The following is a 13,627-nucleotide window of genomic DNA, read 5'->3' on the forward strand; positions in this document are numbered from 1 at the left end:
TGGGAGAGGGGAAGGAGAATTAGAATGGCAGCAATGGCAACATCACCTTCACTTGAGCCTCCAGGTTGTTACATGTAGCGCCCAAGTGAGGGCTTCAAAAACAGTGCTGGAGATTGTCCCTGGTTTAGGAGTCAGAATCCCAGGTTAAAATCCAGCCTCTTCAATCTGACACTTTTCTGTTGTGTAAATTTAAGGAACCTACTTCATTTCTCTGATTTTCTCCGCAATTGAAAACTTCTTTCACTCCCCAGGGTTTGAGAATTAAAAGGGAAAAGGCTCAAATAGCTAACCCTGAAATCCTGGCGCTGACAAGTACTCATTTGTTAGTTATTGATCCTCAGAGGACAAGGTAAACGCCAGCATCACCTCCCTACAGGCCACATTGAGCCAACCAACACTCAAGAGTTTTAGTGAGTCACTTAACAATTTCCAGATGGAGACCTCACACTGAGGCTTCAGTGCCCAGTAGGACCTGCCTCCTCCAGACAACTCAGATTTGTGAAAGAGCAAGTATTTTACTCAAATTCCATGGCCTTGTGGGTATCGGAGGAATAAGGAATTCCTGGTCTGTGGAAGTCTCTGTGGTCAGAGCCTGGAGTAGCTAGAGCCTGGCTACAGGGACAGCTGCTGCACAGTGAATAAGCACCATAGCTGCTGACCTCCTCCAACAGCGCAGAGATGGAGACATACCCTTTACCCATTGTACAAAGGGGAAAAATGAAGCTCAGCATGTGGGAAACAGTTCTATTCCTGCTAGTCCCTATAAAATTCTGAAATAAAAATTCAAATCCAGGGTGCCTGACCCAGGGCATTTCAAATCTGATAACTATCCTCTATTTCCCACTGTACTAAACTTTGGGACCTCAAAACACCCTGCCCATCAGTATGTTATCTAATCCCCCTGAGCTTTGTTAAAAGCAGTACAGTAGTCCCTCTCTATATCGCAGTTCACTTATCACAGCCTTACTGTATTGTGGGATTTTTAAAAATATATTTAATTATTTATCGCTGATTTTTCACTATATCGTGGGATTTTGCGGTACTATATATGTATGTTTTTAAGTTACGTGGGTTTAAGAGTGTAGAATATGTTTAAGAACATAAGTAAGTGTTCATAAAAGCGAGCAAAAGGTTAAGGGACTAGGAAAGGTTAATAAGGGACTGGGAACAGTTTATAAGTGTAAAACCTTAAAATATATATAAATACTAAAATAAATGTAAGGTTCCTACTTCGCGGATTTTCACCTATTGCAGGGGTGGTCTAGAATGTAATACCCGGGATAACTGAGGAAATATTGTATTCCTCATGATAGCAAACCAAAAAAAAAAAAAAAAAAAGGGAAAACACACAAACCAAAAGCTTATTGTATTTCCCTATGTCTAATATTCTAAATGTGAGTGCAACGTTAACAGTGTGGTCTAAATTGTTAAGTGTCCATTATTTGTGCATAGCATTTAAAAAGTAAAAACTATTACAACATATTATTCCAATATAAAAATTACTTGTTCTATAAAGCCAAAAGGCACAAAAGGAGTGAAATTTCAACAAGCATCTTTTTGGTTTTTTGTTCTTTTGTTAAATAAAATTGACAAAATTCATCACAGATTTGGCAGAACATATGATCGGACATATTTTACAAAAGATAAAGAAATAGGAAGTACTCATCTTAGAAAACCATTCTTTAAACCCTTAGAGAAATGAAGTCATAGTGAGGTAGCACAACAGTTATTTTATAAAGTTTAAATAACCATTCACCAAACCAACTTTGTCTAGGATGTGGAGAAATCCAATGTCTCGTACACTGCTCACTGAATAAAAAAAGGTACAAAGACATGCAACTACGGAAATTCAACCTAGAAGTTGCTTGTAAAGTTCAAGACCAACAAACTGATTATGCTAATAAACTTAGTCACACTAACTTGTTTCGAAGCACACATTGTAGTCTGTTAAATATCCAGTATCATATTATTAGGTCAAAAATAACAATATACGTACTTAATTTTCTTAGATTTTACTTCTTTATTTTTATAGAAAGGGGGAGTGATAGAGGGAAACACCAATGTGTAGTTGCTTCTCACACACCTTCAACTGCACACCTGGGCTTCAACTCAGTCATGTGCCATGACTGGGAATTGAACCAGCAACCCCTTGGTTTGCAGGGTGACACTCAATCCACTGAGCCACAGCAGCCAGGACTACAAGCACACTTATGACACTTTTCCAGTGTGAACTCTCTGATGTCTGCAGAGGTCAGAGCTACAGATAAAAGATTTCCCACACTGACCACACTCATAACGTCTTTCTCCAGTGTGAACTTTCTGATGAACACTGAGGGAAGAGCTTTGGGTAAAAGCCTTTCCGCATTCACCACACTTATAAGGCCTTTCACCAGTGTGAACTCTGTGATGTTTACAAAGCTCAGAGCTACGGGTAAAAGATTTTCCACATTCACTGCACTCATAACGCCTTTCTCCAGTGTGAACTCTGTGATGATAATTGAGGGAAGAGCTACGCGTAAAAGATTTTCCACATTCACCGCACTCATAAGGCCTTTCTCCAGTGTGAACTCTGTGATGATAACGAAGGGCATAACTACGGGTGAAAGATTTTCCACATTCTCTACACAGGTAAGGCCTTTCACCAGTGTGAACTTTCTGATGGCAACGGAGGGCATAGCTTTGGGTAAAAGACTTCCCACATTCACTGCACTTATAAGGCCTTTCACCAGTGTGAACTCTGCGGTGTTTACCAAGTTCAGAGCTACTTGTAAAAGATTTACCACAATCACTGCACTTATACGGCCTTTCTCCAGTGTGAACTTTTTGATGAAAATGGAGTGCAGAGCTTTGGGTAAAAGATTTCCCACATTCACTGCACTCATAAGGCCTTTCTCCAGTGTGCACTTTCTGATGACAACTGAGCGCAGAGCTTTGGGTAAAAGATTTTCCACATTCACTGCACTTATAAGGCCTTTCACCAGTGTGAACTCTGCTATGCTTACAAAGTTCAGAGCTACGGGTAAAAGATTTTCCACATTCACTGCACTCATAAGGCCTTTCTCCGGTGTGAACTCGGTGATGATAATGGAGGGATGAGCTATGCGTAAAAGATTTTCCACATTCCATGCACTCGTAAGGCCTTTCTCCAGTGTGAACTCTTTGATGCTTACTAAGTTTAGAGCTATTAGTGAAAGATTTTCCACATTCACTGCACTCATAAGGCCTTACTCCAGTGTGGACTGTCTGATGAACCTGAAGGGAAGAGCTACTGGTAAAAGATTTCCCATATTCGCAACATATAAAACATTGACTTCCAGTAAGGAATCTCTGGTCTTCAAGAAGTGTATTGTCACATTCAATGGCTTTCTTGCATTCTTTTGGGTTGTTATAACATTTTCTACTTTGAAAAGTCATTCCAGACTTAGACATTTCCTTTGCTCTGTGCATCGGGTGAGTATCCAGTTGCTCACAATGTCCAGAGCTGTTGAGAAAGCATTTTGCAACCTCAGTGGAGGTACAAGGCTTTTGTGACACATGGAAGTGGTAGCTTTTTGCAAGGGGAATTCTGTCCACATTTCTTATGAAACAATCCTTTGTTGTGATCTCCTCCTGGTCCTGGTGACTCTGTGCACTGAAATAAAATGGTTCTGCACATGCCCCACACCTCAGCAGTGTCGGGCTCTGTTGTGTTCCCTGCTGCTCAACCAAGAGGAAAACGTCTCTCAAGATGGGCCCACAACGGTCACAGGGGTGGCTCTTCTGGGAAGACAGCACTGACTTGCGTTTCTTAACCTGCGATTTTCTTCCAGAAATATTCTGTTCAATGGGTGTCTCCACATCCTCTGTTCCACAGCAGCAACCTGAACAAAAACATATACTAATTAAGTACATAGTGACTTATAGGGAAGGAGTCTTCTCATAAAAAATTTGAATCTGTGACATCTGACATGCATGTATGTGGTGATTTCCACAACAAGTGAACAGACTCTGAGAAAGGCCCTCGGTTCAGTAAATAATGGGCACCTCAATAACGAAGGATATTAGGATGGGACGGGACACAAGGTAGAGAAGCTGGGTTGACAAGTTGTTCCTCTGCTAATGGTTGCCTACAACCCTTTTCTGCTTGTGATTAAAGAGCGTGCAGAGGAATATGAAAGCTGGAATATCAACCACAGCAGAGTAGATGCTCCACAAGGTTCATACAGAAATATGTGCACACATCAAGGTGCAACCGATACTGATCAAAACTGGAAAGCACACCAAAGAGACTCTGCAGAGTAATGGTTGTGGTGTAGAGGTTAGAGAGAAAGACATTATCCGTAGCTGGAACCCAGAGTCAAAATGAAAACTATTAAAAAGAAAAAACTGGCGATGTACCAACACTGGGGAAGGACAAGTAGATTCAAGTGTGGCCACTGGCAATAGCGATAAAATATAGTTAATAAGAACAGGTTCCTCATTATGTCTTAACAAAGCCTGGGAATCAAATTCTCCCAAATTTTCCTTTACCAACGCCAGACACCCTCTGTGACCATCCTCTCATGTGATACAAAGGGGACTGTTTTACCTTCCCCCTAGTTCAGCAGTTATGTGGAATACAGATGATGCAACTCCAAAGAGAAAGCAGAAGAGATGATAACCAGCACAGTCATATTATAATTCAGCAAAAACAAATGGAAAAAGAAAGATCTATGTTGTGATGACAGCCAGACAAAATTAATAAAAAATACAAATATTCAACCCCCTTCAAGAATATCACAATTTTCAGTGATAAACAGCGTCTCTTCAGGAACTGTGGAGAGGCTTAAGAGACCAGTTATTACAAAGAGCTACAAAATGGAGCATAATACAAAGACTATACAAAAGAAGAGTGGGAATGCATGCTTAGCAAACATGGTTAGTTTCTAAATACAGAATACTTGTCCCAGAGAGTGCAGTGTTCTACCATTGACTCTAATGGCCTGTTTTGTGCCACCAAAGACTTAAGAAATGAAAAAAGAAAAAAATCAGCGGAAATAAAGGCATACTAAATAGAAACAGGAAAACATGGGAGAGTGAAAAACTCTGGAAAGCCAGTAATGTTATCAAGGTCACAATACTAAAACAGTTCATCGGTGGAGTGTGCTTTATTTAACTCTAAGGTATAGGATAAAAATAAAGTGTATTAAAAATAACAATGGTGACAATTTGTGAATAGATACACAATATATAAAAATGTGAATTGTTACATCAAATATATAAAGTGGTGGGGTGGCAGAGAGGAAAGGGTAGAATTTTTCCATTCAACTGAAGGTGTTTTCAGGTTACAATGAACTGTTAAGAGTATGGTTGCTTTTTGTAAATCTAAAAAAACAACAACAAAAAACCATAAGCAAAATCCTGTATAATGCACGAATGCACAAAAGAGAAAAGAATTAAAAAAAAAAAGATAGCAACATATGAAGACAAAGAAGGAAGTACAGAAGAGACATAAAACTATGACAAGTTGGCAACAGTAGGTCCTTCAAGAAATTCTCCAATCAAAAGACCGAGAGCAGCTGTCAGGATAAGAAACACAAGACATAAAAGCATCTGAGACCTTACTTCAGGCCACTGTCATCAGTTTAGCACAAATAAACACATAAAAACTCTCACAATGGGTGAAAAAGTGAAGGGATTAGAAAGCACAAATTGGAAGTTACAGAATAGTCATGGGGATGTAAAGTACAGGCCAAAGAATATAGGTAATAACAGTCTACTAATTATGTGTGTCAGACAGATATGAGATTTATTGAGATGTACAGTGTTTAATTATGAAACTAACATAATGTATTTCATCAGTATTGAAAAATAAAAAATTTTATTCAAAAAATAAGAGTCCTGCTTAGTGTGGCTCAGTGGATTGAGTGCCACCCTACAAACCCAAAGATTGCCGGGATGTGTCAGGACATATCCCTGGGTTCCAGGGCAGGTGCCCAATTGGGAGCAGGTGAGAGGCTACCAATCTATGTATCTATCATACATTGATGTTTCTTTCCCTCTCTTTCTCTCTTCCTTCCTTTCCAATAATGAATAGTCTTTAAATTAATTAATTAATTAATTGAGGCCTGGCTTGGCTTAACTTCTGTTAAAAAAAAAAAAAAAAATTCCTCCCTAGCTGGTGTGGCTCAGTGGATTGAGCGCCAGCATGTAAACCAAAGGGCTGCTAGTTTGAGTCCCAGTCAGAGCACATGCATGGGGTTGTGGGCCAGGTCCCCACTAGGGGTATACTAGAGCCATCCACACATTGATGTTTCTCTCCTCTTTTTCCACTCCTGACCCTCTCTATAAAAATAAATTTTAAAAATCTTTATTTGTCCCCCACTGTGGGGAACTACTCCTTGTGGTTTAGGGAATTGTAGCCCCAGCCTGAGCATGACCTGCCACCATCACCCCAGCTGTGCTTGACTTTAAGTCTCAACAATGGCTGCGTGGGAGACATACCCGAAAACCATTCAGACAGTTTCTGTGGGGATTGAATTTAAATAATATTAATATGCTTTAGATCTTGCTCTGCTTTCCTTTATGTTATAATTAAATATAAGATCTGAAGGCAGAAAAGACAATGTAACTGTACCAGCCACCTTAAATATTCCCATTCAGCAATGGGTAGATCAGCCCATTCTAAAGTAATAAGGAGTTATTGAAGTTACTTTTGAGAAAACCAAACTAATGAATATATGCATAATATTTGATACAACCCTGATCAAGTGGCTTAGTTAAATTGAGCACTGTCTAAAGCATGGTTAGATTGCAGGTTTTACCCCCATATAAAGGTACAAACTGGAGGCAACCTACTGATGCTTCTCTCTCACATTAATGTTTCTCCTTCTCACTCTCTTCTTCTCTCTAATAATCAATAAAAATATTTTCCAGTGAGGATGAAAAAATATATATAGCTGTAGAAATGGTCAACAGAAATAAAAAAATGCTTTTTCTCACTAATGAATGAGAAATGCATTGGGCTTCTGGAAACACTACTGACCTTAGATCCTTCCCTGTGAGGGTTGACGTCAGCAGGTGCTGGGGCTGCAGGGAGAGGAGCGGGCAGTGCAAGCACAACAGCCCTGCCAAGGCCAGGACCTACCCAGAGAACTGGGGAAGCGGGCAGTGCCCACAGTCCACATGTGAGCATGGAGCACACCCTAGGGAACGGAGGGCTCCAGGGAAATGCAAACCCTGGTCAATGTCATCAGGAGAGTGTGAGCATATGTTTTTCCTTTTTTTTTTTTTAAATGTAAGTTACTTTATTCGATTTTAGGGCAATGAAGCAATAAGGACTCCTGGGCATAATCAAGGGTGAGCTTGTTCGGGTGAAGAGTGTCCCACAAAAGCAGGGAGGATGAGGGGGACGTGTCTCATCGACGGCCTCAGCAGTCCTGAGCCCAGTCATATAGAAGGCCCCATTCTATTGCCCCGTGTTCTGAACAGCACAAAAAACACCATGCTAGCATGGGAGGAGAGAAGCCCTTGAGTTCTATGTATTATTTCCACTGTGTGGGACAGAAAGCCTCTGAAACTGTGTAATCATGCAAATGCCTGGTTGGCAGGCAGGAGGGGTACCATAGGGGCCAAAGAAGAAGTTTCATAAAACAATTTTCGTTAACTGCCTCTCTCTGATCAGTCTCTGTTTCACCAGGGGGTCCCTAGGGCTTAGAGAAAGAGCTCATGAATGCATCTGCTTTAACTGCCTCCTGACAGGTATCTTGTTTTGAAACAAGATGGCGAAATGTGGACTGGAGCATAACGAGAATTTGAGCTAACACCTCTCCCCTGCACCCCCCCACCCCCACCCGACATACCTACGTTAAGGTAATCAAGTCCCGACCCAGGAGGGAAAACTGACACAACCTTTACCTGACAAGCAATACGTTCCCTCACCCTATCCCTCCAGGAAAAGCGTCTCAGGACAAAGGACCTGAAGCTTTTTGCCACCCTTGCTGTTGCCACACTGAACCTATGTCTCTCATCCCCACCTCGGCAAGGCCCCATCTCTGACCTGAGAAGGTATCACTATAAACTCTCCTGCATGCTAGTAGATTGCTAATCTGTAATTCTTTGCTGTGTCTGAAAGAAGAACCCAGTCTCTCCTGTAAAAAGCTCAAGACTGCTGTTCATTGCTCCCTGGGTATAAGTCTGGTCAGAAACCTTACAACTTAGAGTAGAAGCAAAGTGCAATCCTGAGGAAATGCGGATGCAGGAGCACCAAAGAAGAGCGTGCTGGGAGAGAGGGTCTTACCCAGTGAAGATATAAGAGCATAGTTCTCCAGCATCACATCCAGGTACAGCGATCTCTGAGCTTCACCAAGAAGGCACCATTCTGTCCTGGAGAAACACACGGCGACATCCTCAAAGGTCACAACAACCTGACAGAATTAACACAAATAAATCTGGAAAAGTCTTTCTTAGGCAGAGCAATCCCGCAATGTCCAACACTCAACCACCTGCAGGGCCCACTATACAGAAAAAGCAGCAGCCCTAGGTACCAGAGCTGCCTGCTGTCTCACCACAGTTTGATTAATCACTCAGATCGCTCTTAGTAAAAGCAGGTGGGGTAAGAGGAAGTGGGACAGGTAAATGTCATCTAATCTCAGGGCCGAGGATGCAGGGCCCCATTCTTCCAGCTAAGATATTTCACTAAGTCTCCGATATCATGCCTCAAAGGACAGCCAAATACATTGTTTCACCTACAGGTCCATACACCAGGTTCCCAGGACCACCAGCTCACACTGCCTCTAGCTGCGCATTAATGGGTGATATTTACCTGCTTCACAGCCTCACACCCAGGTTCGCATCCTCAGCGTTTACACCTTTTTGCCCACAGATGCAAATGATCTCCCCATTTTGCTTTAATCCATCCTCGAACTTCCGCAGATTACCAAACTCATGTTTCAGCTGCTCACTATGTTTCCTCTTACTGCTCTTTGAAAGTTTTAAAAGTGTGAACCAAAAAAACCATCTGATATTCCTAAAGAGAATTAACCTACCACCATCTTCCCCAGCCCAGCTGATGGAGCCTCCACTACTTCAGCTGCTACAACCAAAAACGCTCGGGGGGTTTTGAACCCTTTATCTCTCCCAGCTGCACAATCTAAATCTCTAGGACAGCTGGTGTGGCTCAGTGGACTAAGTGTCAGCCTGAAAACCAAAGGGTTGCTGGTTCTATTCCCAGAAAGGGCACAGTTCAGGGCTGCAGGCTGGGTCCTCTGTTGGGATTGTGCAAGAGGCAACCACACATTGATGTGTTTCTCCTTTTCGTTCACCTTGCCTTCCAGTTTCTCCAAAAAAATAAATAAGAAAAAAAATTTTTTTAATCTGAAACTCTATGTGCCCATCTTAAATAAAATGACGAGAAAAAGCAGTGAAGGTAATGGAAGAGGATAAGGGGGAAAAACAGTAATGGAAAAAATTATAATAAAAAAAATGGTCCAACAATCCAACTTTTCTTCTACCTCTGAGGCCCAGCTCTGGTTCATCATCTCTTCTTGGATCACAGAACTTGTTTGGTCATGGGCTCCATGCCTCCTATTTTACTCCCATAATCTCTTTCCCACTAGGCACCAGATGGAGCCTTTTAAATCCCCGAGAGACCAACTCCTTTCTCTTATGCAAGTGCCCCAATATATCCTAGAAATAAATTCTCATGTGACGACTTTATAAGTCTGATATTTGACCTCTTCTTCCTTATTTTTAACAAACAGAGGAAACCTGAGGTAAAACTATTCCCAGCTCTGTGGCACCTCCTAGCATTTGGACGTGCACATGAGTCTCCCTAGACAACCTTCCATAACTTCTTCCACTGGTAGCCAGTGTGGATCAGAAAGAACAAGGGGCCCTGCCTTGGCTGGTCTGGCTCAATGGATTGAATTCCGGCCTGCTAACCTAGGGGTAGCTGGTTCCATTCCCTGTCAGGGCACATGCGTGGACTGCAGGCCAGGTTTCCAGCTGAGGGCATGTGAGAGGCAACCAACTGTTTCTCTCACACACTTATGTTTTTCTCCCTTTCTTTCTGCTTCCTTTCTCCTCTTTTTAAAAGTAAATATTCTTTTTTAAAAAATGCAGGTGCTGCAGTTTTTACAGAGCAGGATCCCCCAAAATTCCCTATTGCAAGAAGTTTTGGGATGGGAGATGGGACTCACTCGAGCACAGACATTTTTCAGAAATACTTAATTTCTCGGTATGTAAACAGCTATGGCCATTTCAGGCACCTAGAAGATGGGAGGGGCTCTGACCATAGAATGGTGACGAAAATGTTACAACGTCTGTGCAAAATTCTACAAGTGGCCGTGACTGGTCACCACATATTGACTGTGTCACAGGCTGTGGTCAGGCATTTAAAAATAAGGCGGCAGACATTAAGGGAGGCAGCCATGAGGGTTGAAAGAGAACCGAAGCATCTCACCAGCCAGCCTTAAGGTCGGGTGGGTAAGAAGGGGCCACGTGGTTCTGGATTAGGAGCCAAAAAGCATAACACAGGCAAAACCTCCTAATCAGGCACCATTTTCTGGGAGCTGCTAGTAAAGCTGAACTACTTCTGGGAAATATAAAGCCCCAGATTCCTATTTTCCTAAAGGGAAATGGTTTCTCTGACTTTTTATTCTAAAACTACCTAGTTTGGCAGGGGGAACCAGAACTCTGTTGGTGTTTTAAAGACAGTAAGACTTAAGGGCAGCAATCCGCCATTAATCTAAATCTGTATACACTTGAAATAAACAATTCCTTTTCCTTTTAGCCAAACTCTGGTATTGAGAGTTATGCTGTTTGGTGGCAGGCAATCGTGCCTCTCATAACTGAACAGCCTGTGGGCTCTGTTTCAGGGACCACATGCTAACCCTGATCAGTTTGGGGAAGTCCATCATGATGGCCTCACAAACTGAGAGACCGAGAATACCCAGAGATATACGGTCAGAAATTAAAGTTTCCCAGCTAAATGCCATTCATGGGAAGGATTCTTGTCTTCAGCCGGTAACTTCTGTGAGGAAAGTCAAGTTTTACCTTAACTGAGCTCATGTATCTATTTTTGCACTTAAGTTAACACACTTCGGAATGTCAGGATAATTTCGTTTTTTCTTACCCCTCTGGGCACATCCTCTGCACCAGAACAGAGACCAAACAACTCCTTATTGTTATTATGGTGTTAATTAATGAAATATTAACTATCCTATATCCACTAATGTAAAAAGACATTTTTAATTTTTATCTAGTATGAGAGTTTCTTCTTTCGTTTTCTCCCACCTCACTAACCTATCACCAATGGAGTACAAGTTCCCCCCTTCTGTCTTCCCTTTTCATCTGAGAGACACAATAAATGCTAAAACTTCCATTTTATGCAGCATGATCTCACTGCACTGAGATTCTTTCCTGGCAGTCGTCATCAGTTTGGTTAAAAGAAACAGTAAAAAAAGATTCTGCAGTTTGAATGTTTCTTACGTTGACACCACACATGGGAGCACCTTGATATTACCTGTGACCCGCACTCAGGTCTGTGGTTTCCACAGGGTCCTCACATCCCAGAGCGGGGAAACCATCAAGGAAAGAGTCTTACGTCACCATAAGGTAGTGTCACCACCAGGGAGGGGCTGGGACACCCTGTCCTTCCTCGTCTAGTTCCATAATGGTTTTCCACTTCAGAACCTGCGGGAACACGCAGGCACCCACCTGCACCTCCAGCTCAGCGGGTCTCAGCTGTATCCCGGCCCCGCCCTGCGGTCTGGGGACCTCAGGTAAGAGTCTGTCCTCACTGGGGCCTCTCACCAGCCCTCTGACCTGGAACGAGGGCCCCTCTCCCTGAGCCTCTCTCTCTCATCACCGGACCCCAGCAGGTTTCTGTCTCAGCAGGATGGAAAAGCCTCGGAAACCCAGACACAGCACGTGGCCCCTCTCGGTCACGGCCTTCCCTGGCAACGCCTCCCCCTGCTCCGCCTCAGACTGTTTAAGGCCGATGCAGGGCGGCCGCCAGGACTGCGCGTCCTTCAGGGTCAGCGGCACCTGCGCGTCCTTCCACGGCGGCCCCTCAGCCATCTCACCCCGTGACACCCTGTGTCACCCACGGCGCCTCACGACCCGGAAGCCGTGGCCTCGGCTGCAGGACGGGACGGGCACCGCGCACCCGGGCGCGGGGCTCGGTGCGGTGGTCGGGGGGGCGGTGTGAGTGGGGGAGCCAGGACGCCCACTCACCTCCGCCAGGGTCCTCGGCTGGGCATCCGCCATCGGGCTGAGGGCGGAGCGGCTGGCGAGAAGGGGGCGCAGGGCACCGCGGTCCCCGTCCCGGAGCAGGGCAGGTCACCCAGGCGGGGTCATGGAGCCTCACAGTCGCGTTCGTACCACGCGGCCAGGTTTCTCTGATTTCTTGTCAAGGGGCATCTCCACTGCCTCTCTGACCCGGAGACTCGATCCTTTGAAAAGACAAAATGCCCGCCAGGAAGGCGACGGAAGTCCCGCCCACAGACATTTGGCTCTAACGGAAGTGCCTTTTCTGAGCCTCCATAGGCTCAGCCCCGAACAGCCTTCTGGGGACTGTGGTTCCTAGAGTCCAAGGAGGTACAAAGTGGTTTTCCATCTGATTCCAAAAGTAACGACCCAGGTTTACCAGGAAAAGCACTGAGAAATACAGGTCCTGGTCGAAAAGAGATCTTGAAAATGACAAAAGATGTCTGTTCCTGGTCAAGGGTCTTCCGTGAATGGAAGTGAACATTCACCATCTCTGCAACTCCACACAGCCAGTCATAGTAAAAGGAGGTACTCCTGCGTTACAGGGTCAGGAAAATTTTATCAAATGACTTATTTACACCATCATATATGTGACAGAGCTAACACAGGAATGTAAGACTAACCTTTGGTACAGAAAAGAACAAAGATACAAAATATAAACTTGAACGGAAGTCTAGTGTTTATTTATAAACATCAATTAAGAAAAATATATTTTTGAAATAGTGAGAGAATTGAATTCTGACAAAGTTGTTTCTGTTATTTTAATTTCAAAATGACATTGTAGTTATCATAGAAAAGAGATTCTGTACTTTCCAGACACAGTTAAGATCATAGGCAACATGTTTCTTGCATTCCTAATCAAATAAGATGAACCTATTAATTAATCATACTTAGAGTAAATAAAATACATATTCATACTCACTTTTTGTGTACCTCAGAAACATAAAAAGCACATAAAATGTTAAAATTAACCAAAAATATGGGCCTATATATGTGCAAGAATATCAAAAATAAAAAATAAGAAGTCTGTTTTATTTTAAAAATTTAGAGCAAACATCACACTAAAATATAAACGAACAAACCAAAGGGTCACAAGTTTGATTCCCAGTCAGGGCACAGGTCTGGGATGCGGGCCAGGTCCCCAATTTGGGCATGCGAGAGGCAACCACACACTAATGTTTCTGTCCCTCTCTTTTTCCCTCCCTTCCCGTCTCTGTAAAAATAAATAAAATCTTTTAAAAATCTGTCATTTATAAAAATATATAAACTTGAAAAACATTAAAGCTAAGTAACATAAAAGAGGAATTGAAAAAATCTAAAAACTTACTAGATATTACTTAAAAATCACTTTTCAAAAAATAAAAAAGATACAGTATTTCCAGTACCTTGCAACTGGCAG

At 42.9% G+C, this 13,627-nt stretch overlaps 1 protein-coding gene across 2 annotated transcripts; it reads right to left on the reverse strand.

The window, feature by feature from the left end:
* Positions 1–1,996: 1,996 nt before the first annotated feature.
* LOC149995712 (uncharacterized) lies at positions 1,997–12,228 on the reverse strand. Of its 2 annotated transcripts, none has more exons than XM_090259949.1 (3): positions 12,196–12,228; positions 8,258–8,343; positions 1,997–3,860 (listed from the first exon to the last, which is right to left on the reverse strand). In XM_090259949.1, exons 1-3 carry the CDS (start codon positions 12,219–12,221, stop codon positions 2,209–2,211), a joined length of 1,764 nt encoding a protein of 587 aa, XP_090116075.1. In that variant the 5' UTR covers positions 12,222–12,228; the 3' UTR covers positions 1,997–2,208. The 2 variants fall into 2 exon arrangements, with proteins under 2 accessions (XP_090116075.1, XP_090116074.1); XM_090259948.1 differs by having other exon boundaries at positions 8,258–8,384.
* Between the last annotated feature and the right edge of the window lie 1,399 nt (positions 12,229–13,627).

The sequence above is a fragment of the Furipterus horrens genome, unplaced genomic scaffold, assembly GCF_987537825.1.
Source record: "Furipterus horrens unplaced genomic scaffold, mFurHor1.1.pri manual_scaffold_13, whole genome shotgun sequence".
In the NCBI taxonomy this organism is placed as follows: domain Eukaryota; kingdom Metazoa; phylum Chordata; class Mammalia; order Chiroptera; family Furipteridae; genus Furipterus; species Furipterus horrens.